Below are 25,888 nucleotides of genomic sequence, written 5' to 3'. Positions count from 1 at the left end.
CAGTAATACTCCAGTGCCAATGGCAAGTGATAAAAGCATCTACTAACGTTTCTGACAACACATGGCTTTCATGCCACGACTTTTGAATTTTAAGCCAGTACACACAGTGGGTGAGCGTCAAAAGACCAAAAACAGCCCAGTAAAGATGTTTGATCAACAGGAGAATAAAGTCCCACAACAGAAATGGATACAGACAAGTAGAAACGACTAGTAAACATAATGCAAAAACTGCTTTTTGATGAAGGACAACTGAAGGATATGAGTGGTCTTGATTTTCTTTTTTAAGAAATATATCCAAGAAAAAAAAACATAATACCATTTAAGCTTTATTGTGATATCTGAATAGTTTACAATACCGTGAAAACACACAAATGTGACTCTTCTTTACTAGGACGTAATGCAAAGCAATGTAATCAAGTAAAAAGAGGAAAAAAGCTTTTTTTGCATTGAAGAAAAAAGAAATAAAGAAAACCAGGCACGACTTAAAATAGCCATTTTAAATACAACATGCTTTAGACCTTATATTTTGACAGTCCAAACAAAAAATAATAACTCTGCAAACTTATACAATCGTTTCATTTGCATACCACTGTTGCCTTAGACTAGATATCATTTGATTTACACCTCTAGAAAGGTTTGAATCCAGTGTCACCAAAAGAAACAGCAAAAAAATGGAAGTAAGCAATCGTTTCTACAGCCAGTATCAGAGACACCATAATATGTTGCTGCAAAAGACAAATCACAATTTAAAAAAAAAAAAAAAAAAATTAAAAGAGGCCACAAACTTGATTTTTGGTTTGACCAAGTGATTCAGTTTTCAGTAAAAATGTTCCGGTTGAGTGATGTGTTATTATTTTTTTGGTTCACACTGACAGTGACACTGACCTGGATCTAGATCTGCTTCTGAAAGTCTTAGGGAAAGCTGTTTTTTGTAAAAACGGGTCTGGCTCTGTGTTTTTATTGTGTAATTTCGGCAGGTGAATCCAGCTCACCGCTGACCATAATGCTAAAACACGACCAGCAGACATTCTGCTATTAGGCTCTCAACAGGAAACAAAAACAAAATCAACTTTAATATTAAAGAAAAAATTACATTTAAATACAAAGCTCATTACCATCAAGCTTAGAGAGCACACATCAAAACATGCTGTGAGACAGCAAAAGAAGTGTCATAAAGGAAACAGCACAGAGGAACTAGTGAACAACAGCAAAAACGGCTACAAATAAAGTGAAGGAAGTAATGAAACACGCATACATGCATCCACACACTCTCTCTCGCAATTCACACACATATATAAAGCCAGAGATACAGTGAACAAAAGTGCTTCAAGTCGGGGAAGTAGAGAAACTAACCCAGTACAAATATGTATAAAACCTTAAATATGTTACTTTATGTACAAAACTGTGTGAGAGGGACAATGTATTGTCTGTAACTCTGTTATCATCTTTCAAGTAAGATATTTCTACAACTATTTTGTTTGCATTGTCTTTGACAGATTCGAAGGTCACGTGACCAGACTGACCTTATCGGCGGCGAACACTAACTAAAGGTTCGCCACTTATTCTACTATTGCCCGCCAATCCCACCCACCCTTCTGTATGACAAAACCTCGATATTTATCTGTATGATTCCATATATATATATATATATATATTTATAATTATATTCAATAAAAAAATCTACATTAAATGCCACTCTTTACCTCTACAGGAAGCAAGCTCCGCCCCTCCCATTCTAACTGCCCCGCCCCCTTTGCAGAATACAACCACCGTTTCATAACATCTCTGGCTTTGACATAGAACTATGAAAAAATACTGGATTATATTATGTTTCTGTATAGTCTTTCGAGTAGATTGCAGTTCTGTGAGGTTCGTTTCAAAGTATGTGTTGTCTTCGAGTTCGATACGAAGCTCCAGCAGAGCTTCTATTAGATGTGCTGGGTTCTCGGAGTCATGCGCCGCACAACACAAGAGAGGGAGATTTCTTTTTTTTTTATCTTTTGAAGAGGCACAAGATTCATGCTGCTTAGAGGCAAAGATGTGGAGAAAAGCTACAAAAGGAACGCATCCGCTCGCATGCACTCAGACAGTCCAGCTAAAGTGCAGAAGGTTTAAAGTAAAAGCTCCAGATTGCATTTATCTCTATTAGCAGCAAAAGAATTGAGTAACGCCACATTGAATGGTGTCCGACTGTAAAATTTGAGACCTGCTTCTGATGCGCAAATCCAATTGGACGAATTACGAGCATAGCGAACATGTCTGCCAGCCTGCGGAAGATTGCGAAAGCAGTTGATTTTGTGTTTGAAACTAAAGGGAGATGATCAAGCCAGCAACCACCCAACCCTTCAAATCATTCAAAGCATCTAATACAATCATTCGATTATTATCGATAGAAAAAGGCCATAAAATGGACAGACTTTTGCCTCTAAACCCATGAACAAGGCCTCTGCAAAGTGCAAACAAAGTAACTGCATTCAAGTATGCCATAAACATAATGCGTAAAACACACTGAGCTAACATGCATGTGCATGTCCAAACATGTGGTTTACCACATAAATTACACATAGCAATGAACATAAACATGATTGTAATATCAACAACAATAGTTTTGTAAAATCATGTCATCATTTGGCGTGAAAGGGGATGAAAATGTAATGCAAACAATGTTCCGAGGGCACTAGTTTCAGTTTTCCCCAATGTCTAGTGCATCCAAACGGCTGTCACTTGTCTTGTTTTCTACTCTCGCCTATAGTACAGTTGCAAAAATGGAACCCGCCACAAATGCCAACTCAAAGACGCGTGTTTGTGTAATTCTACCAAAAGCACCAGAGACAACTAAAGCTCCTGCAGGGGTCAGACGCTACTGCTGTACCAGAGTGTCCCACGAATTGCACAGTGAAGTCATCCGAGGATGAAAAAACATTTCGATTCGGAAATAAAATAGGTAAAACGCAAGGGAAATGCCATGCCACTGCAATGCTGAACGCCCACCCAAATCCCCCACCGCCCATCTGAAATATTCTGCTACATAGCCTAACCCTGAAACCAACCCCATCTCCAATAACGTATGGCAATTGTATCTGTCGCTACCCCAACGTGAATGGAAAGACAATCAGAACGGGCTTTTTCAGAGAAGGAGAAAAATGCTAACCAGTAACATCAGTCCACCAGGAAGGACTCCAAATTCCTGTTGAAAAGAAAACGTACACTAAAACGCACACCTCGTGTATATTAACCAAAGGACAGGAGGATGTCACATGATAAAAGTGAGAATGTGTCTTCTGGATACTGTTAACAGCTTACGAGGAGCGTTTACACACACCCAAAGCAGTTAATGGGGCAGTCCAACAGGAAGGGAGGAGTTTCAGAACCCAAAGTGTTGACATGTCCATTTTGGAAGAAGGTCCAAGAGCCTTTCAGTGACTGTAGATGTCTTTGATTCGCTTCCAGTCACTCTGCCTTTGAGTTTTTTGGATGACCCAGTAGAGATGTCAGGATGTGTCATGGACGACGGTGGCATGTGTGTGCGCGCGCATGTCTGTGCGTTTTTTGTTTCTGTATGTGTGCGTGTGGTGGTGTCACTCGGCAAAGTCCACGACAGAACAGCCCAAAGGTCACTGAGCAGAGAGGAAGTAGATGAAGGTCACTCCCAGCCATTATCTTTGATCATGTGAGCCAGCTCGATGATGAACTTGCCTTCTTTGTATTTCTGACTGCTCTCAAACGCATGCTCCTGTAACAAGAGACAAAAACAGACCAAACATTAGGACTGAAAAACATGCCGTTTTGACTACTGAAATAAATCAAGCAATACTTCTGTCTACTTAAAGGCATTGTTCACCCAGAAATGAAAATCCTGTCATCATTTACTCACCTTGATGTCATTCCAAACCCATAATACTTTGGTTAATCTTCAGAACACAAATTAACATATTTCAATGAAAGCTGAGCAGTTTCTGAACCTCCACTGACCGCTCGGGTAACAGAAACTCCAAAAAAGATCAGAAGATCCAAAAATGCCTTTAAAAGAATGGTTTAATCCAAAACATGTGGAGACATTTAGGCTTTTAAATGTGTTCTAGCACTTGACACACACACACAAAAGCTTCTGTTTGCCATAATCAATTGTTTGCATAAATTAAATTTGTTCATCATATAAGGCAAGTGTATCTCATCACAAGATTTGGATTAACCACTCAATTCATGTGGATCTGTTTTATGACCTTTTAGGGTCTAGTGAATTTTAGTCAACTGGACTTTCAGTGAAGGGACAAAAACCTCTCAGGCTTCATTTAAAATATCTTCATTTGTGTTTCAAAATTAACCAAAATCTTATGGGCTTGAAAAGACATGAAGGTGAGTAAATGAAGATTACATATTCATTTCTTGGATGAAATGTCCCCTTTAATTAACATTCATAAATTATACTTAATTGAGTATAATATTGATATGCTCCCTCACCAGTGTACCCAGACCATGTATTGAGGTTGAACTACATAAGAAACTGCAATGTTTATATCACAATTGATACATATACTATCACACAACATAGGACACATTTAAATATGGCTTCTTTTTCTAGTATGGCTGCACAATTTTGGGGGAAAACAGAACTGCACTTTTTCTGAACTGATGACTATAAAATAATAAATGAATGTGAAATGACTATAAAATAAACAATAATAATATTTATGTACTGCTGCAATACTGTTGCTGGTACTACAGTACATTGACACAAAGATGTTAACTAATCATAACAGAGGCTGTTTAAAAGGCCAGAAAGAGAGAAGAAAATATTTTTGGTCCAAGAAAGGGGGAAATAAAAAGCTCTAAAAATGTAGAAAATGAGCCTATGAATGTATTCTGGACAGGATAAGACTCCCCTGTTACACAATATAGCATGCTGAAATTATATAAAACTAGCTATTGCTTTAGTATGGTCAGCTTAACTAAAGTCTTTGTAACTGCTTTAGGCTGTCTGAATCTCCTCTCACACCTGTCCATTACTCATCTGACTCAAATCGGCCCACTAGAGCAGTGGGGTGTCATCGTGCCTCTGGTTGTAAACCCTACACTACCAGCTTCAACTCAGTTGGCTTGAAATAAGAGCTGTTACTGAGTGCTACTCATCAGATGATTGTGAAAAGAGCTTAGAAAAACTGCTCTGTGATCAGTGTTTCAGAGTGGCTTGAATCTAAAGGTTCTGCGATCAAACATGTGGAGACCTGAAGACTAACAAGATTGAGTCATGAGTGTAAAATCCCTCTTAACCAATCCTGAGATACGATTAGAGCTCCGGTTTAATCAGGAAGAGAAAACAACTACATAAAAACTCAATACCTGCCATTTACAAAAACACACAAATAATGCAACAGAGCATTCTTTTTACCATTAGCTTAAGGTGAAAAGATTATTAGATGACAAAAACTTATTAGCACAAAACTATTGCTTTTTAAAGCAGAGATACATTATACTAAGCTATGCAATTAGGTAAGTAAATTTGAACATGTTGGAATATGGCAAACATATTTTGCATTTGCTGAGTAGCTCATTACTGATCCAAGTGAACATAAATCAATATTAAACAATATTTTGGAGTTGGTAAGATATATTTTATTTTAGGTTTTTGCCTCTTATGCACACCAAGGCTGTATTTATTTAATCAAAAATACATTACGGTATATTATATATATATATATATATATATATATATATATATATATATATATATATATATATATATGTATACCGTAATGTATTTTTGTATTTTATATATATATATATAATTATATATATATTGTATTAATATATAATAATACTATATAATTTTAAATAACTCTTCTATTCAAATATTTATTTTTGTAATGGCAAATCTGAATTCTCAGCAGGTTTTGATGTCAAAAAATATTAATCCAGTTTAACATAATTGATATAGAAACTTTTGCAAAATTATAAATGTCTTCACTCTCGCTTTTAAATAATGCAATGCATGCTAGCTGAATATAAGTATTAGTTTCTTTAAAAAATAAATATTAATTTATTGCCTATTTCTGTACTTTTATGTATGATGAAAAACATTCAAATTTTAAATTCAAATTATAGATCTGTTAAGCATTATATTATGAGGTACTGTTTGTTTTAACTTATTAATGGAAGTTATTATAAAGTGTTATCAAAACTGATCTATTATTCAGTGTCTGCTGTTTGGATTGCGTATGAAAACACAACAGCATGAACACTTACAGCATCAATGTGGGTCCTAATTGAGCGGTGAATAAAAACATATATAGAGCTAAATGTGTGCTGGACTGCAGTGAGAGGTCAGAGGATGATACTTCTGGTCACTAGAGACCAGCGGAGTAACAGGATATCAGTAGACTAAAATAAAGAAACACACAGCTCAGATTAGCCAACTGCTGTCACTGCATCTGCAGAACAAGCACTCTGACAAGCACGTATCAGCAAAGTGTGACACCTCGAAACAAAACGCAGCTTGTCTTTTGATGCAAGGAAAAGACATTAAAGCATTTAAAATAATAGTATATAATCTGCATGGAATGGAAGGAGAATTAACTTACGTATTTCCAGCCCAGAGTGGTTTTACAATTTTCACAGTAGATGTCTGCCACAGCATGTAAACCTGTTAGGAGAACCCTCTCTTCTGCTGGACCACAACCCACATTCACACTGAGGGAAAAGAGGTACAGCAGATGTGATGGCTGTACATGGAAGTCACCAATGGCCATGTAGCATCACATAAAATAAGACTAGGATACAACTAGAAAAACTTTTAAAATCACATTGAATAGACAATGTAGAGGCTTTTTTAGATGTTTCTGTATACCAATGGTAAAACCATATACACAAACTGGAGCATTCGATACAATTCACCTCAGAATGGTTTTACAAATGATTTACACAGAAATAAGTTGTGTTCATCTTTAATGAGGCTCAAATGTTAGTAACGCTAAAAGTGAGTAAACATAAATTCAAAAGCAAAAGATTTTTTAAATTAGCCATTGGAGACCAGATGCATAATGAGCTGGTTTTGATAGAATGCTGAAATATTGTTGAAATTCATAATGAATAAAATTCACAGTAATGAATCTCACAACTTACACACACTACTGTTCAAAAGTTTGGGATTGGTTATGACTTTTTTAATGTTTCTGAGAGAAGTCACTTACGTTCATCAAGGCTGCATTTATTTGATAAAAAATACGATAAAAACTGTGATATTATGAAATATTAACAGTGAAAATAACTGTTTTCTATTGTAATATATTACAATATATGACACAGTCTTCAGTGTAACATGATCCTTCGGTAATCAGTTTAATTGTTCAGATTTTTTTATTATAGAAAGGAGTTGTGCCATTTTATATTTTTGTGGAAACCATGATATTTATTTCTGGATTCTTTGATGAATAGACAGTTCAAAACAAAAGCATTCGTTTGAATTATATGTCTTTACTGAAACTTTTCAACAAGTTTATGCATCCTTGCTGAATAAAAGTATTAATTTACTTTCAAAGAAATTGACCCCAAACATTTGAAAGCTAGTATTTTTATTTGTAAATAATGTGATGTGCATCAGCATGCATTTTCAGTGGTAACATGATTTAATTTAATAGCAAATTCATCTTTCATTGATGCATCTTTCATGTACACTTTCATAAAGTCTCTATAGGTCAAAATTGTATATTTGTATGAGACTGAGCAGTCTATGTACTGCCTGAGGAATTTAACCTAACCACATTTAACTTAGACTTCTCTCAACCTCACACACGCACCAGAACGCAGGCTTAAACACACTAGTAGTCTAATGCTAAAATATGATGAATCATCAACTTGCATCATTAGAGAGCAGTGCAATGTTTATGCCTAAAGCTTTTGTAATATGAAAAACAGCTATTCTCATTCCTCTATGAGCCTCAGACAGAGATATAAGGGATAATATGCAGTCACATGGTCATTTTGACAGAATAAAACCCTTCAGGGTGATATAACACCTATCTGCCTTGGAATCTGTCTGGGTTTATTTTGCATAAATGACCAGGTACATTATCCCTCATACACAATACTGTTCAAAGGTTTGGGGGCGGTACGATTTTTTATGTTTTGAAGTCTCTTCTGCTAACCATGGCTGCATTTATTTGATTCACTTGTATATTAAAAAAACTGTTTTGTATTGTAATATATTTTAAAATCTAATTTATTCCTGTGATGGCAAAGCTGAATTTTCAGCATCATTCCTCCAGTCTTCAGCGTCACAATGATCCTTCAGAAATCATTCTAATACAGTATGCTGATTTGCTGCTCAAGAAATAGGTCTTATTATCTTTGATGAATATAAAGTTCAAAAGAAGAGCATTTATTTGAAATAGAAAGTTTTTGTAATATTATAAATATCTTTATTGCCACAGCTGATGACTTTTAATTTAATGAATCCTTGCTGAATAAAATAATCATTTCTTAAAAAGACAGATTCACAACTTTTGAACAATAGTGTATCCTTTTAATTCACAACATGGAAAATGCTCTAAATGACTGATGTGAATGAGATATATACTTACACTGAATTGAAGAGGTAGGCTCGTCCCTGGCTGCCTTGGAATGACTAGAGACAAGAAGAAACATATAATGTTATGGACAGATTCTCCCTCACTCACAGAGACATCAGATGCACAGATGCTTTTCCATGAAAGAGAGTGTGTGGGCGTTGTGGTGCTCTCTGTATGTTTGCCGGTGTGTGTGAGATGTAGACGCTCATGGAAAGTCTGTCTGAAACACACTGTGTTCTGACAGCCAAGCTCTAGTCACAGGAAAACATCTGCATTTCATAAATGAGTCTCGGCATATGTGTGTGTGCAAGTATGAAACAGTATTTTCTTCAGAAAACGGGTGTATGTGGGTTTATGTGACTACATTATAAGCTCCACACATTGAGCTGGCTAATGGAGAGTGAAGGAACAGAGTTGCTTTTATTCCTCTTTATAAAAATGGAGATAAAGCTGAACACTGACAGAAGGAGCTTCTGTTGGGTTCCCATTCAGTGTTTAACGGGATTGTTCACCCAAAATGAAAACTCTGTCATAATTTACTTATGTTTGTCCAAACCTGTATGGTTATCTTTCCTCCGCGGAACACAAAAGTGAATATTTGATTAATGACCACTATTTTCAACAGAATACCAAAACTTTCAAGCTCCAAAATGGCAATAAATAAATTAATAAATACAAATTAAAAATGTAATTAAATTATATATTTAAAAAAAAAGTTTTGTAAAAGTCATCCATAAGACACAAAGGGCCCTATCTTGCACCCAGCGCAATTGACTTTGTACACCGACGCATGTGTCATTCCTATTTTGCACCTGCGCAAAGCGCGCTTTTCCCTCCACAGAAGCACGTCGCTAAACTAGTGAATGAACTTGCGCTCCCTGGGCGGTTCAGCGCAAAAAAGGAGGCGTGTTCCGGCGCAAACAATCCCTGGTGCTATTTTGCTGTTCTATTAAACAATTGCGCCACTGACCAGAAAAAACCTAGTCTAAAGTCAGTGGCGCGTTGCGCGTTGTTCATTATGCTATTTTAAGGGCGCATGCTTGACCATAATGTATAGCGTGCACAACGTGCATACACTTTGCTCATGTAATCTACACAGATGCAACAGTTGCAAATCATAAATTGTTACACTAAAAAATATTAACACGTGAGATGACGGAAATCATTGTGGTGTGCCACGAAGATGTGAAAAAATAGGCATAAATCTAGCTTACAAATTATTCAGGCTAATTTTAATAGGCTAATTAAGGATCAGACCTGTTGGCCAAATAGTGGCAAGACATGTGTATTTAAGGACATCTGACAAATTGTGGCTATTTCCTCCCACGCCTGTTTAACCGACGCTATTTTGGGTGGGTTTCTCCCATCCCCATACAACACAACTTCTCTGTCTTTCACTGCTCTTACAAGAACATCAGTCTCCTCGGCTGTGAACCGCTCCTGGCGTGCGCCTGGTAAATACGCCATAATAATAGCAATCCATAATGGAACTTGCCCACCTGCTTTTAAAGGGAATGTTGGATGAAGTTCTGATTGGTTTATTTCACGTTACGCCCAAACCACACCTATGAATAATGAAGCTACTTCAGACCAACCCATTTTAGATTTGCGCCGGGCGCAAGAGCCATTTATCCCGCCGGGAAAATAGCAACAGCGCCGAGACCCGCCCACAAACTTACTTGCGCTTCGCGCTTTGACACTTGCGTTTCAGATCGTTAAAATAGGGCCCAAAGTCTTAGATTTAAAAAAAAAGTGAAATTTAAAAGGTATTCTCTGAAATTATTGAAATCTGATCTAGATCTCCTATACATGACATGAGTACTTCTCCAATTTGTGGAAAAAAAATTGAAGCTTGAATTAAAGCTTGATAGCGCCATTCCCCATTCAGTCAACTTCTTACATTTACATTTACATTTATTCATTTAGCTGACGCTTTTATCCAAAGCGACTTACAATTGCTATATATATCAGAGGTCGCACGCCTCTGGAGCAACTAGGGGTTAAGTGTCTTGCTCAGGGACACATTGGTGCCTCACAGTGGATTCGAACCCGGGTCTCTCACACCAAAGGCATGCGTCTTATCCACTGCGCCAACACCACCCATAACCAACTTCTTGGATAAGAATGAACAGTACACCACTGAAAATGACTTTTTTTGGGTGTGTTCCAAAAGTACAACAGAACTTTCATTTTTGGTTAAACTAATCCCAAAAGTATATTTCCAATCATAAGTGTCAGTTGTTTTTTAAGCTGTCTGGGTCCCTCTTTCTTCTCTGTCAATATCTCTGGCTCTTTAATCTCTTGGCCACTTTCTTCACCATACTATATCTCCGCTGATGGTTTTTAAGTCTTAACCCATTTAGCCTCTACCACACCCTCTATAAACAACCTGGACTAGCAAGTGTTACGAGGCAAAGATTGAACACTGCATACTAGTCACTGCATACTGTCATAAGAGACAAAAAAAGAGTCAAGTTTATGGTTTTATATATATATATATATATATATATATATATATATATATATATATATATATATATATATATATATATATATATATATATGTGAATGTGTGTATGTGTATGTGTATATATGTATACAAAATCATAAACTTGTAAAATAAGCATATATTTGCATATGTGTTTAAGTTGAGAAGCAGAGAAGCTTTACAAGACACTTCAAAACACTTCCGCTTTTTATCTTACTAGTATGCGCAATAGTTAAAGTGACGCTTGACTTAGCAAACACCACTAATAATGACAGTGATACACGGAGGAGACTGTAGAAAAATACACTCAAGAACTTAGTCATAAAAAGCTGGTTGTTCTGTATTAAGTATTATAGAAGTATGTTGTGTGGAATGGTTAGGCTGACATATTCATGGATGGAGCACTGAGTGCTCTGACACACTAGCTAAAAATATGGAGTACCAAGAATTAGGAAAGCTTTTTGTGAAAATCTCACCAATGCAGTTAATAATAAAAGAAAATTCTAACTATGATATTTCTACAAATGCAATACATGCTTGTTGTTGTTATAAGTGGCTGGATTTAGGCCAGTGTGCTCCTGGTAACCAGCTGTCATCCTCAGTCGCAAGAGCTGGGACGGGGTGAATCGGCTTTACTTTTCCACTGCCGATGACCCGAGTATTCCACAGCAGCTGTCTGCACTCTTCTAAGAGGAGTGTCTAACCAGCTCAAGCCGAAGCCCAACAGGTAATTTTATAGGGACATTGACACGATGAAAGGCCCCCAACTGTGTCGTTTTACATTGTGGGACAAGTAAATCTGGCTGTAGCTACAATGGCAGTATACATGTGCATAATGCACATGGGAATGAGAGGAGGGGCGAAAGCGGTGCATTTAGGAGGAAGAGAATGCATTTAAGCCAGATCAATGAGATTTAATTACAGATCTGCCTCCATTGTTATGCCAGAATTACAAAAGACTCGCGCTACAATCCTGGGAAGCATTCAGTGCAAATAAGCAAAGAGAAACACTGTGCAAATGTTAACACAAAGAGTTTTTATGCAAGCTTCCGATTCAACTTGAAGTTTAGTATGAAACATTAAAGATACAGTCTTTTGTTTCAGAGTTTCTCTTTGTAATTCATTCTTTACAGAGTGCAAGTTAGACTTTAAATGACTTTTTCCCTTGCAGTGTTCCAAATGACTGGTTACTGGCTTGAGGATATCTTGGTAAGTGTTGCTTGGTTTTACTGTAACCATAACAGCAGGCCACACAGAAGGGATCCCTGGGATTCGACAACTCATTCCTATTTGCCAGGGAATGAATTTCTCTTTTGAAAGGTTAATGAACACTGAAGCTTTTTTCCGCATTACAAGGGCCAAAGCTATTTAGGTTAACCTGCACATTCAATGAAGTGTAGAAGATCAATTATTTAAATTGGCAGTTTGGACTTCTGGCCTAATGTAAACAGTAAATGTTGGAAACAAAAGGGTGAATCCTATTTTCTTCTTTGGGCTTTACAAAAAACAAATTTGGAATAGCATTTCAAAACCTTCTACCAAATGCACGCACACTTGCACTGGTATTGGTGGCCTGTTATATAAACTGCTTAGATTAGTCATCTCATTTTTTCTTGGTCACAACTTTTCTCACAAAAGATTTTCACAATATCACTGCAAAATAAGTGCAGCCTTGGTGAGCATTACAGACTTCTCCCTGAAAATATTCCCAACCCCAAACTGGTTGGTGTATGTAAATGAAAAAATAAATCCATTCTGGCAAATGTGCACGTTATTTGTGCATTCTTAAATTATATACTTCAATACATTGTGTATTGAAACTACACAGATGTCAATGCACACTGCACTCCAATCAATGGCGATTTGTAGCATGTAGCATTACATTATAGCTTCAAAAGACAGTCACAAGATTTATGGCATCAATTCATTGAGTCATGATCACATCATAAGCTTTGACCAGCATCATCCACACACTTTAAATTTGGGATATTCTGTTCACAACAATAGAACATCAAAGAACAGATGTCTCTCTGGTCTTTATGCAAACTTTCTGAGATCCTTCCTGCAGCCAACACAGGCTGATTTTGATTGTAAGCCTAAAACTTTCCACCTGACTTAAACAAAACCATCCCTTCTTTCCTGCCTCTTTTGCCTTTCTTCATTTATCTATTGGCTAAAGACTTACTAAGCATTGACTGGCTGACTCTCCTCACTCTCTCGCTGATCTTAACTCTTCTGCTAATGTAACCTGAGGTTACTGTTGTTAAAACAGAACAAGTTGGTCATTTTCTGTTCCTATCAAAAGCACCTGGCTCTTAGACAAACTGCAGTCAATGCCAGATTTGTTCTAATTCTTTACAATCCTGATTGTGGGAGCACATTTGATAGAAGGGGTTTGGTAACCCATTTAAACTACTGAGTAGGAGAAATAGTGAGGTCGAAAAGGGATCATATTTGCCAACCCATCAACAAACAGATGCAGATAAAGGCCAAAACTTCATAAACAGTCAAAGGCAGTTGTACTGTTAGCTTAGCATGTCTCTAACCTAACAGTACTCTGATAAGCATGAAAACAGAGCACACTAAAATAGTATACTTTTTAGGATTAAAAGGAAAAAACCTTATGATAATTTTTTTTTGGTTTATTTGTCATCTTTGATTTCTTTTCTTTTCTTTTAATTTGGCAGTAATAGAATTGTATTATTCTATGTTTTCGATTTTAGAAAGACCAACATATTGGCCAGGTCAATTAATCATGCTTTTGGTCCTGGTGCGATTGGTCCAATATCTACCAATCGCTATGTCATTAAATATTATCTCTGTTTTCAAATATTTGTAGTCAATTTGGAACAAATATAAAATGTGTACAAAAAATATAATAAGTGCAAACAAATTAAGTTATTCTGCAATAAATTAGTACATTTATGAAAGATTTAAGATCTACAAATTAATTAAACATCTTACATAAATGTATGCATTACTGACTAACTATTAGTTATTTATCATGCATTATGAGAAATTAATTATTATGCATTATTAATGAATTATTATCTAGAAAAATAAATAAATATACAGATCTGGACAAAACAAGGCATCATAGAAATAAAAATACATGTAAGCAAGAAAAGGTTAGTCATGCACCACATCAAGTATGCCCTCCCCCCCTCCCTGGACCCCTTCCAGTTTGCATAGCGGTCCAACCGCTCGACTGATGATGCCATCTCCACTACCCTCCACTCAGCACTCACACATCTGGACAAAAAGGACTCATATGTCAGAATTCTGTTCATTGACTTCAGGTCAGCATTCAACACAATCATCCCTCAACAGCTTATTTACAAACTGATCAAGCTGGGGCTCAACACTTCGCTGTGCAACTGGCTGTTGGACTTTCTGACTGGAAGACCTCAGGCAGTATGGGTCGGCAGCAACACATCCAGCACCATCACACTGAACACTGGGGCCCCCCAAGGATGTGTGCTGAGCCCCCTCCTCTTCACTCTGCTCACAATCACACAACTCCAACCTTTTTATTAAGTTTGCAGATGACACGACTGTGGTGGGTCTAATTAGCAACAAAGATGAGACAAACTACAGGAGCGAGGTGAGCCACCTGGCCAAGTGGTGCAGTGACAACAATCTCTCTCTGAACGTGGAGAAGACGAAAGAGATTGCTGTTGACTTCAGGAGAGCACACACTCAGCACGTTCCTCTGACCATCAATGGTGCGACTGTGGAGAGAATGAGCAGCACCAAGTTCCTGGGTGTGCACATCACAGAGGACCTCTCATGGACCAACAACACCGCAGCACTGGCCAAGAAATCACAACAACGTCTCTACTTCCTCTGCAAACTGAGGAGAGCCAGAGCCCTACCCCCCATCATGTACACCTTCTACAGAGGCACCATCGAGAGCATCCTGTCGAGCTGCATCACTGTGTGGTATGGCGCCTGCAATGCGTTCTTCCAAAAGACTCTGCAACGCATAGTGAGAGCAGCCGAGAAGATCATTGGTGTCTCTCTCCCCTCCCTCCAGCACATTTACGGAACACGTCTCACCCGCAAAGCCCTCTGCATCGCAGATATTGTATAGCTGTATCTACATTTTATATTTTGATCTAGATTTTTAGGCTTTAATGTTAATGTTATCTGTGTGCACCGGGGGTCTGAGAGTAACGCAATTTTGATTATCTGTATGTATGTACTGTACATGTGGAAGAATTGACAATATAGCAGATTTGAACTTGAACTTGAAAAGCAGATAAATGAATAAAAACATTTGGCCAAAATGAGGAATCTTAAAAAGTAAAAAATTGTGCAATCAATATATGCAAGATAAATAATTAAGTATTTTTGGCCAAAACGAGGCATCTAAGAAGTTATAAAAAATTATGCTGCCAATGATTTAGAACAGGCTTTGTGTTGGGAAAGTGCTTATGGTGCAGAGCGATCAGTTATGTAATTCTTCCATGAACCAAGGAGTATTTTTTGGAGGTGCCCCATGTAAGGATTTTTACATTGCTAAACGTATATAGGTCTTTATGTAGTGAAATGCTACTCAATGTCCCATCTCAGGAGCAGATGGGGTGTCTATCTATGAGCCAGAGGGGTGCTTGACCATGACTTACTGCAGCAAAGCCTTAGCTTAGCCTTTCCACAATACTGTCCGCATTCCATTAGAAATGTTTGATGCCGATCCAAGAGTTCAGCATGCAAGTCCTGCTTTTTGTTGGCTAGCACCATGCATGCTAATCCTCTCTAATGTTGGCAGGTTTTTGACAGCATAATGCAAGACACCTTAATACCTCCTTGTTTATGAAAGAATGCATTAGTAGGACAGTATGCATCCTTTTAATAAAGTTTCAGCACAATTAATATATATATATAGAGAGATTGCATTATCAAAGACAACAACAAGAAGAACAAGAATGATATCTGACATGGCAAGTCTCGGCTTTTGTGGCCATGCTGGAAGAATGAAAGTATACAGTATTGTTCAAAATAATAGCAGTACAATGTGACTAACCAGAATAATCAAGGTTTTTAGTATATTTTTTATTGCTACGTGGCAAACAAGTTACCAGTAGGTTCAGTAGATTGTCAGAAAACAAACAAGACCCAGCATTCATGATATGCACGCTCTTAAGGCTGTGCAATTGGGCAATTAGTTGAAAGGGGTGTGTTCAAAAAAATAGCAGTGTCTACCTTTGACTGTACAAACTCAAAACTATTTTGTACAAACATTTTTTTTTTCTGGGATTTAGCAATCCTGTGAATCACTAAACTAATATTTAGTTGTATGACCACAGTTTTTTAAAACTGCTTGACATCTGTGTGGCATGGAGTCAACCAACTTGTGGCACCTCTCAGCTGTTATTCCACTCCATGATTCTTTAACAACATTCCACAATTCATTCACATTTCTTGGTTTTGCTTCAGAAACAGCATTTTTGATATCACCCCACAAGTTCTCAATTGGATTAAGGTCTGGAGATTGGGCTGGCCACTCCATAACATTAATTTTGTTGGTTTGGAACCAAGACTTTGCCCGTTTACTAGTGTGTTTTGGGTCATTGTCTTGTTGAAACAACCATTTCAAGGGCATTTCCTCTTAAGCATAGGGCAACATGACCTCTTCAAGTATTTTAACATATGCAAACTGATCCATGATCCCTGGTATGCGATAAATAGGCCCAACACCATAGTAGGAGAAACATGCCCATATCATGATGCTTGCACCTCCATGCTTCACTGTCTTCACTGTGTACTGTGGCTTGAATTCAGAGTTTGGGGGTCATCTCACAAACTGCCTGTGGCCCTTGGACCCAAAAAGAACAATTTTACTCTCATCAGTCAACAAAATGTTCCTCCATTTCTCTTTAGGCCAGTTGATGTGTTCCTTGGCAAATTGTAACCTCTTCTGCACATGCCTTTTTTTTAACAGAGGGACTTTGCGGGGGATTCTTGAAAATAGATTAGCTTCACACAGACGTCTTCTAACTGTCACAGTACTTACAGGTAACTCCAGACTGTCTTTGATCATCCTGGAGGTGATCATTGGCTGAGCCTTTGCCATTCTGGTTATTCTTCTATCCATTTTGATGGTTGTCTTCCGTTTTCTTCCACGTCTCTCTGGTTTTGCTCTCCATTTTAAGGCATTGGAGATCATTTTAGCTGAACAGCCTATCATTTTTTGCACCTCTTTATAGGTTTTCCCCTCTCTAATCAACTTTTTAATCAAAGTACGCTGTTCTTCTGAACAATGTCTTGAACGACCCATTTTCCTCAGCTTTCAAATGCATGTTCAACAAGTGTTGGCTTCATCCTTAAATAGGGGCCACCTGATTCACACCTGTTTCTTCACAAAATTGATGACCTCAGTGATTGAATGCCACACTGCTATTTTTTTTAACACACCCCTTTCAACTAATTCAACTAATTGCCCAATTGCACAGCCTTAAGAGCATGCATATCATGAATGCTGGGTCTCATTTGTTTTCTGAGAATCTACTGAACCTACTGGTAACTTGTTTGCCACGTAGCAATAAAAAAATATACGAAAAACCTTGATTATTCTGGTTAGTCACATTGTACTGCTATTATTTTGAACAATACTGTACAATTATCAAATTGACCTGCTTTACCAGTTAAAACAAAAAAGCCACAAACATTTTCCACTTTTCAAGAACTAACAAAGGCCTCCATTCTGAAATAAAGTGGGTCATTTTTAACAAAGCCATCTTTAAGGCACCATCTAAATGTCAGGATATGTAAGGATCTGTTGAGCTTTTCATGGTTTAATGTCTATTCTTGCCCTTGAAATCTTCTCGCAAATAACATCCCAGAAACAATGTAGCCTTCATAATATACAAGCTGCCATCAAGCAGGTCCATTTGTTAATTACATTAATATGCGTGCCATGAAAAGAGCCCTTAGGTTTGCAGTAGCTACAGGAGAGAGGCACTGGACCCAGACTATCACCCAATGCTATAATCAGCTTAAAGGTAATCCCTGGTGCTGAGGAGATGAACTGGTGAAAGGAAGTTGCAAGAGAACTCAACGCAGCCATATAGCAAACCCTGTTTTCACCCAGTGCGACACACCTCCCAAGAGCATGTGGTGTTTTTCAAGTGCTAAGAGCATTAATGCTTTTATTTGGACACATAAACAATCCTGTTCGGGAAAGAGGCTTTCTGAAATATTCTGGAGGATGAACACACTGGAGCCTGAGCTGAAGCCCATTCAAACAAATGTGTTGCTCAATGTGAAATGCAATTACTTGTCCTGGTCTACCTTCATGTCTCAAAAAAAAGGTTTAACTGGCAAGGATGCGTACAGTCAGTCAAATTAATCTGCATGTAAAGAGGGCTCCCACAGGTCTTATTTTAGATCCTGCTTGTATTTATATACAGATTGCAATGCATCATCATTACGTGTCAACAAACCATAACTAATGGTTATGAGATTTGTACATTTCTACAGTAGATTTTAGAAATATGGAAATATATATTTTAATACGAGTGATAGAGTAAAACATTGGCCAGGTCAATTAACAGAAGTGCATTATTCAGCCTCATATCACTGCCAAAATCTATAGCTATTGCCAATATACATTATAAGTTTTCTGTTATAAAATAAAATTGTAGTGAATTTTGAGTACAAAAAAAATTAAAAATAAGTGTAGAATTAAAAAAAAAAGAAAACAAGTGTTAAATTCAGCAATATACATGTAATAATATATTTTTTATATTTTATTTTATTTTTTATATTAAAAAAAATATATATAAAATGTATCTTGATATATACTGCAATAGCAGTATATATATATATATATATATATATGTGTGTGTGTGTGTGTGTACAGTATATATTCCTGAAAACCAGGAAAAAAAACATAAATAAATACTCCTTTGTTTAGGTGAAGTACTTTTAGCCTTGACATGTTTGAGGCCACTGCGATTTTTTACAATAACAATACAGAACTGCACAATAAACAACAACAACAACAAATGTCTTCAAATACGTAATGGAAATACAAGTTAATCAGCATTCCTTTCCTTGCGTCAACATAATCCATAAAACATTGCTGGATGACCTGGCAGGCTCATGAAAACTGAGAGGACATGTTGAACAGCTTCAGGTTTAAGACCCATTCTTTTTGTATGTGAGCATTTAAATAGGTGCTTCACTATAAAAATGAGGAAGCTAATCTAACTGGGACTGGATTCAAGAAAATTCTCAAGAAAGTATTTTAGAACTTCTTAAGAACTTTTCACTTTGGAACATTCTTAGAAACTTATCTTTCAAAAAATTCTTAACTTCTTCCTAAAGAACAACTTATTTTTTATCTTAAGAATACAATTACAGGTGTTTTCTTATATTATTGTAGTTCTTACTGAAGATTTGCTGATCATTGCAGATTACGTAATAATTATAAAAAGAGAAGACACTATTTTCATTGCGAATTGGTGTCATGTTTTATAAAGCACTGTATTTTTTTAAAGTTATTTTTAAAGAGACTGTTGCAAGATGGAGCGATTTGTTGCATGTAGAGAATGCTGCCGAAAATTATTGTTATTATACAATTTTAAAAAAACTTTTGCTTTGCTTCAGAAGGCCTTTTTTAACTATTAAATCATTTGGTTATTTTGGCTGCTATTACTTTAAGAGCTGCCGCTACTGAACATGCCGCAGATCTGACACGCACACGCATCATATTTTTTCTTGAACTTTTCTGACATGCTTTAGGGCTTGAAGTCTACTAATGAGACGACGTGTTGAAATGGGTTTGCTAGATGAGAGAGACGGTTCTGTGCTGCTCCAGAAAACCAATGCATTTCAGAGACATGTTTTTAATGTGACTAATATAACAAACACTTACATACATGCACAGTTTTAAGGCAGATTTTATCGCCTTTTTAGAAACTTCATGATTTAACTGATTACATAACTACGACATTGCATGCTCATGGTTTCATATGCGATCTTATATGAAATGCATCTGCAACTCCATTTCTGCGAACAATTGAAAATCGTATAAATTTGAAAAAATTGAAAAAGTATAACGGCTGACAGGACAGGAAAATTTGTTTCTACTGACATATGACCTGACAACACCTCATCTGACCACAGTTCACTGTTGTTCTGCTGATGCTCCGTCTTCACCTGTACCTTTTCCATGCTTGTTTGACTAGCGCCTGAGGTGAAGTTGGAGCGCGCATCTGAAAAGTCTCCCATTTGATGTGGTTGTAAAGACGTTCTGCGTCTAAATAAATGCTATTCTTGTCAAGAAAAAAAAGAGACAGAAGCAGCAGTTGTGAGTGGGATGGCCAACCTTAGCTCCACCCCCTGAGTTAATTGTGTTAAATATTTTCTACGCGTTAAACTGAAAAAATAAAATTAAATCGTATAGGTTAATGCGCCAATTTTGACAGCACTAATATATATATATATATATATATATATATATATATATATATATATATATATATATACACACACACACACATATATATATATATATATATATATATAATATATATATATATATATATATATATATGTGTGTGTGTGTGTGCGTAATAGAATAATAAAGTAATAATAATAATTAAATATATCTATCAATCTATTTTTTATAATCTTTATTTGACCCTCTAACTCCAGCACTCTCTATTCTAATTCTATTCTTAAAAACTATTCATTTGCTGATTGTTTTGTTTTTATATTTATTTTCTTTTCATTTATTATACAACCAAAAAAAAGCAAAAAGACCTCTAACACAAGCTTAATCTATTCTTTTTCTACTCTATCTGTTTTCTTTCTATTTATTGTATTATTTAAAAGCCCTTGCTACATTTACTGTGTTTAAGCTAACTGAGACTTGTTATAGCACTTATATATCATTGCTCTTTTGTTGTTTTTGATTGCTTCCATTGTCCTCATTTGTAAGTCGCTTTGGATAAAAGTGTCTGCTAAATGACTAAATGTAAATGTATATTTGAAATTAGGGCTGCACGATTAATCGCATGCGATTGTCATGCGTGTCTCGTTAGTAAAGCCGGGTTCTGTTCTAAAGCCATAGTTCGCTGACAAGCTACGCAATATCGCGTTCATAATCGCATGCGATTCATCTGTGTTTATGAACGCGATATTGCGTAGCTTGTCAGCGAACTACGGCTCTGTCTATTAAGTGCCGCTCCACTTGAAAGCAGATGATGGACATTTACCGCTAATCACAGAACCGGCTTTACTAATGAGAAACGCATGACAAACGCATGCAATTAATCATGCAGCCCTGTTTTAAATCAAAAAATGTTAAAGAAATAAAAAGCTACAGCACTTTGAAAGCAGCTGAAGCAACGTTATGCTACTTAATAAAGTAGTTAAGCTGAGTTAGCCCTCAAGACTGTCTGTGAGTCCATTAGAGACTCCACTGACCTTTGAGATGAGCTCATCGTGATTGGCGAGATGTGCCCGGCAGTGGATGCAGCTGTAGGTTCGGTGACAGTTGGGCAAGTAGGCCTGGAAGGTCTTGGACTTTGTCATCTTTACCATCTCACAGTCGTGGTGCTCCTCACTGGGTTCCTCTGGGTTGGCACTAGACGAGTTGCAGCTCTGCTGAACTTGCTGACAGAACAAACACTGGAAGATGCAAGCAAAAGCCGTCGTTGTTGTGGAGTGGATGTGTGGCACGCTCCACACAGACGCCACAGGAGAAAATACGCCCTGGAAATAAAGGGAAAGAAAAACGAAAATGCCTTTTTAATATAGTGCACAAGTTATATCTACCACTTGTATGATACTTTTGCATCCTTTCTGAAGCTTGAAATTGCATGGAAAGACCAACCATTAAAGGATGACCGTTTCCATTTGTAGGTTGAACCTACATTTGCATTTATGCATTTAGTAGATACTTTTATTTAAAGTGTTGGATGATTGCATGCGAGGTATTCATCTTTAATTGATTTACAATGAACATTTCCTGGGAATCAAACCATGACCTTGGTGTTGCTACTGCCATGCACAACTTGTATGAACTATTTTTATATAGCATGAGAATTAGTCATAGAACTGCAAGAACACATAGCCAATGAGCAGCTGAAATCAGATAAAAGTGAAAGAAAACAATAGTTTCCTCTTCACCCTTGACACCTTAAGCTTGATTGGCCTGTGAGGTGTTATGTGCCTAATGAAGTGTTAAAAATAAAGATTTCCCCTCCAGTGAATACCACATATTTAAGATTCACTTTTAGCAAACAACAGTTGTTTAAGCATGTCAAAAATGGCAGCTATTTGCCCTGTGCACTGAGCTAAGCTTTATTGCCACTTAGACCAGTGGTTCCCAACCCTAGTCCTGGAGGCAACTCAACACTGCACATTTTGCACAGCTCCTTTCTCAGACACACCAATATCAGATCTTGGAGTCTCTACTAATGAGCCGTTGACCTGAATCAGGGTGTGTCTGACACTGCAAAACATGCAGTGTTGGGGTGCCTCCAGGACCAGGGTTGGGAACCACTGAATTAGACAACGACATTCCCTCATCCTGCTTAACCAGGCCAGACTGAACCCTTATTACAGAGCCAGAATAATCCACAATACTTGTGGAAGACTGCACATATTTAAATAACAAAGATCCTGACTACAGCATGTCCTTTGATTATCATGCATTATAACCCAAAACTTTAGATCGGGGTGCCCACACTCAGTCCTGGAGGGCTGTTGTCCTGCAAGAGTTTAGCCCAAATTGGCTGGGAAGTTTATAATATGCCTAGAAAGAGCTTCATTAGTTGATTCAGGTGTGTTTAAATGGGATTGGAGAAGAACCCTGCAGGACAGCAGCCCTCCATGAATACATTTTGGCAATCCCTGGTTTAGATAAAGGGACTTTTAATATTACCATGTGATACCACTTTACCATGGTACTTTTTAGGAACATGATTCTTAGTCATTCTCACACTTGGAGACGAATGCTGTTTGAGACACTGGAAATGTTTAAGGTGCATTTTCTAATTGCCATTTTCTTTCCATAGTTTCATACTGTTCACACAGTCAATCAGAAAATAAAAGGAGACTTTGTATACTTTGCTAATGAGAGGGCAACAACACAGACACTTCCGCAATAGCACAGGAAGCTCAAACCATGCCGACCAACAAAGCCGCGAGCTCTGCTTCTGTGGTGTTGCCAGAGCTTGCCGAAATAAGCAATATCCACTGACTTACCTAACCAAAACAAGCATGGAGAAACAACTCCATGTTGCTTTCGGTTTGCATAAAACATCCATAACACACGATAAAATTTATCATGATGCTATAAAAGTCTTGAATATCCACTTCTACAAATAATGTCATCGTTTTACATATTAAAACTGACCAGTTAAATCTTTACACAAGCGCAAATAGAGATTCTAAGAAAAACAGATACAGGGAATGAAAGAGGATATGGGCTACTGATTTTGATAATTATATAATATAGGCTTGTACTATAGAGACCATGCTCTATAACAGTCAAATATGTCCTGTATAGTCCTCAAAACTGGCCACAATTATAAGCTACTTTACGTAAACAAGTAAAGCACATAGTCGCATATAATCAGTGGAGATGGCAACACAGTTACGCGCGTCCATGAAGGAAACTAGAGCTCGAGCTGCGCGCGATGTGGCACGCGTCTCGGTGGAAAGGAGAACTTGTTTACCTGTAAACATCATATCTGTGGATATGCAATTTGTATAATTACTATTTATATAAACGTGCAATCATAAAAGCAGGAGATATATCTCGTAGGAGATCGAACACAATATAGGCTAGGAGAACTAGCCTAAATTGTGTAAACAAATACAATCACGTTAGTGCGCACGCGTGTTTTAATAAACAAAAGTTGATTTGAAACCACCCACATATATAACATTGTGACATTTTCTAAATATGTTTATAACTGCTCAATCTGTTAAACAGTTAAATTACTGGGAACAAAAGAAGCAGCTTAATGGAATAAAACACGAGGACGGTGGATCTGAAGGAAGATCAACAGCAGACAAACAAAGGGGGTTCATGAGCGCGTGTTAACCTCAGAGGATAAGGCTAATCATGGCTTAAGAAAAACAATAATAGCTATAACAAATCTAGCCGTTTAAGAGCTCGAATAGCCACGTTAAGCTACTAATCACTTATAAAATAGCAATAAGCATGTCACATATTCAGTGCAATTTAAGCATTAATGCATCTCTTTTGTTTTACTTTGCTGTAAAGGGACAAACAACTTAAGCAAGATGTTCATAAAAGCAATTCCGCGCTCCAACAATAGGCTACCAGTTATAAAAGGTGCAAACTGATTGTTGTCAGCGAAATCTTTAGAGAAAACAACAAATAAACTCTGTGCCCGATGTGGATACAAAACAAAGACTCGTGTTTTATGACAAAACCAGGAAGCGCTAAATGAAACGGAGACTACATTTCCAAACACCAATATCAATGTTACATTGTATGATTCATGCAATCAAAATGCCATATTTGAGTTTTATTCCGTGTAATTAACATTTATAAATCGCGTGCATGCATCCGGCTCCACATTTTTTCTCCACTGACAGAAAGGAATGGTTTTGAGTTTTTCAATTTACTAACAAGCTTTTTAACAATAATCATGCTTTCACATGGCAAATATATGAGTATCTTTTAGCTTCAAATGAACGTAGAGTGTCAACTTACCACCTGAACAGGATCTCACTTCAAAGTTTGGCATAGATTTTCTATAGGGAAGCTGAAGCTTTTTTTTTTTCTCAGAGCATACTTTGTGATATTTTTTTTTTGGTTTCGGTTGTCGTGTCTAGGTGCAGATTCCGTCTAAGACCTCAGACTATGACTATTTGTCAGTTGTGTGTGTCGGTTAGGCTGTACATTTCTCTAGTCTTGGTTGCACTCTTTGTGTTTTTGTGATAGACTTGCTGCTTTGTGAGTGGGCGGGGCGTCGCGTTACTGGCGTGTGGAGCATCCAATTGATGGTTTGCAGGGGCGGGGCTATCAGCCAAGTGAAAATAATCCCGGATGTGTAAATAAATACAATGTAATTTAACGATTATATAGGTTAAGATGATGACTTCATCTGATTGGTGTTTTGTATTATGTCCCCTACAAGAGCTACATGGATAAAGAACAACGAATCAAAAAGGACGGAAATGTTTTAGATTTTTTTTTAAAAGTGAGTAGTAAAATAATCAATTTAGTAGTTGTTAGCTGAATGCCTTGCATTGTAATATCCAGTTATTAGAATCCTAGCTACTTTCAGCCAAATAATGTCACTGGTTCCTTTTTCCATAATAATAATACACCCACAAAGGCCACATGCAAATCATGACAACACATCAAGTCATTTTAGAGCAATACTGCTTAATAAATGGTTTGAGGTTCATGTAGGGGTAGGTTTCACAGCCTGACAGCACTAAAGAAATAACCCCATCTCTATGCGTCAGAGAGCATCTGCTACGCCTTATAAATAATAAGTGAAGAGACTGCCTTAAATAAATGGTCACAAAAGAACCAGCCCAGTGTTTTAGTAATTGTGCGTAACTATAACGCCAGATGCATTGCAGAACGTTAAAACTTCCTTAGTCTACATTGACATGAATGTCACTGACATCATATGTGTTGACAGTTCACATATAAATAAATAATTACCCATTGAACCGACACAGTGGTCCGACGGTGATAAATATTGGTCAATAGTTTTCAAACGTGAATTTGTGAAGTCTTCGGCTAGATAAGGATCCTGTCCCGATGATGTCATATGTTTTCATTCTGCGTCCCATTTTATAACTCCGCAGCATGGTAACCCACAGTAAA

General features: G+C 37.1%; 1 protein-coding gene across 1 annotated transcript; it reads right to left on the bottom strand.

The window, feature by feature from the left end:
* Window positions 1-313: 313 nt before the first annotated feature.
* On the bottom strand, window positions 314-25,005 carry LOC128013960 (protein yippee-like 1). Its single transcript, XM_052597166.1, has 5 exons — window positions 24,758-25,005; window positions 21,490-21,777; window positions 8,577-8,620; window positions 6,579-6,687; window positions 314-3,733 (listed from the first exon to the last, which is right to left on the bottom strand). The coding sequence occupies exons 2-5, from the start codon at window positions 21,604-21,606 to the stop codon at window positions 3,644-3,646; spliced, it is 360 nt and encodes a 119-aa protein (XP_052453126.1). The 5' UTR covers window positions 21,607-21,777; window positions 24,758-25,005; the 3' UTR covers window positions 314-3,643.
* Between the last annotated feature and the right edge of the window lie 883 nt (window positions 25,006-25,888).

The sequence above is a fragment of the Carassius gibelio genome, chromosome A5, assembly GCF_023724105.1.
Source record: "Carassius gibelio isolate Cgi1373 ecotype wild population from Czech Republic chromosome A5, carGib1.2-hapl.c, whole genome shotgun sequence".
In the NCBI taxonomy this organism is placed as follows: domain Eukaryota; kingdom Metazoa; phylum Chordata; class Actinopteri; order Cypriniformes; family Cyprinidae; genus Carassius; species Carassius gibelio.
This window is presented reverse-complemented; position numbering and strand designations above follow the sequence as displayed.

Excerpts from the sequence above, each read along its gene's own strand:
- LOC128013960 (XM_052597166.1), bottom strand. The coding sequence starts at position 21,606 with ATGGTAAAGATGACAAAGTCCAAGACCTTCCAGGCCTACTTGCCCAAC. Across the intron at positions 8,621-21,489 it reads ACGATGAGCTCATCTCAAAG|TCATTCCAAGGCAGCCAGGG; the intron begins GTCAGTGGAGTC and ends TCTTGTCTCTAG. Across the intron at positions 3,734-6,578 it reads CCACTCTGGGCTGGAAATAC|GAGCATGCGTTTGAGAGCAG; the intron begins GTAAGTTAATTC and ends CTCTTGTTACAG.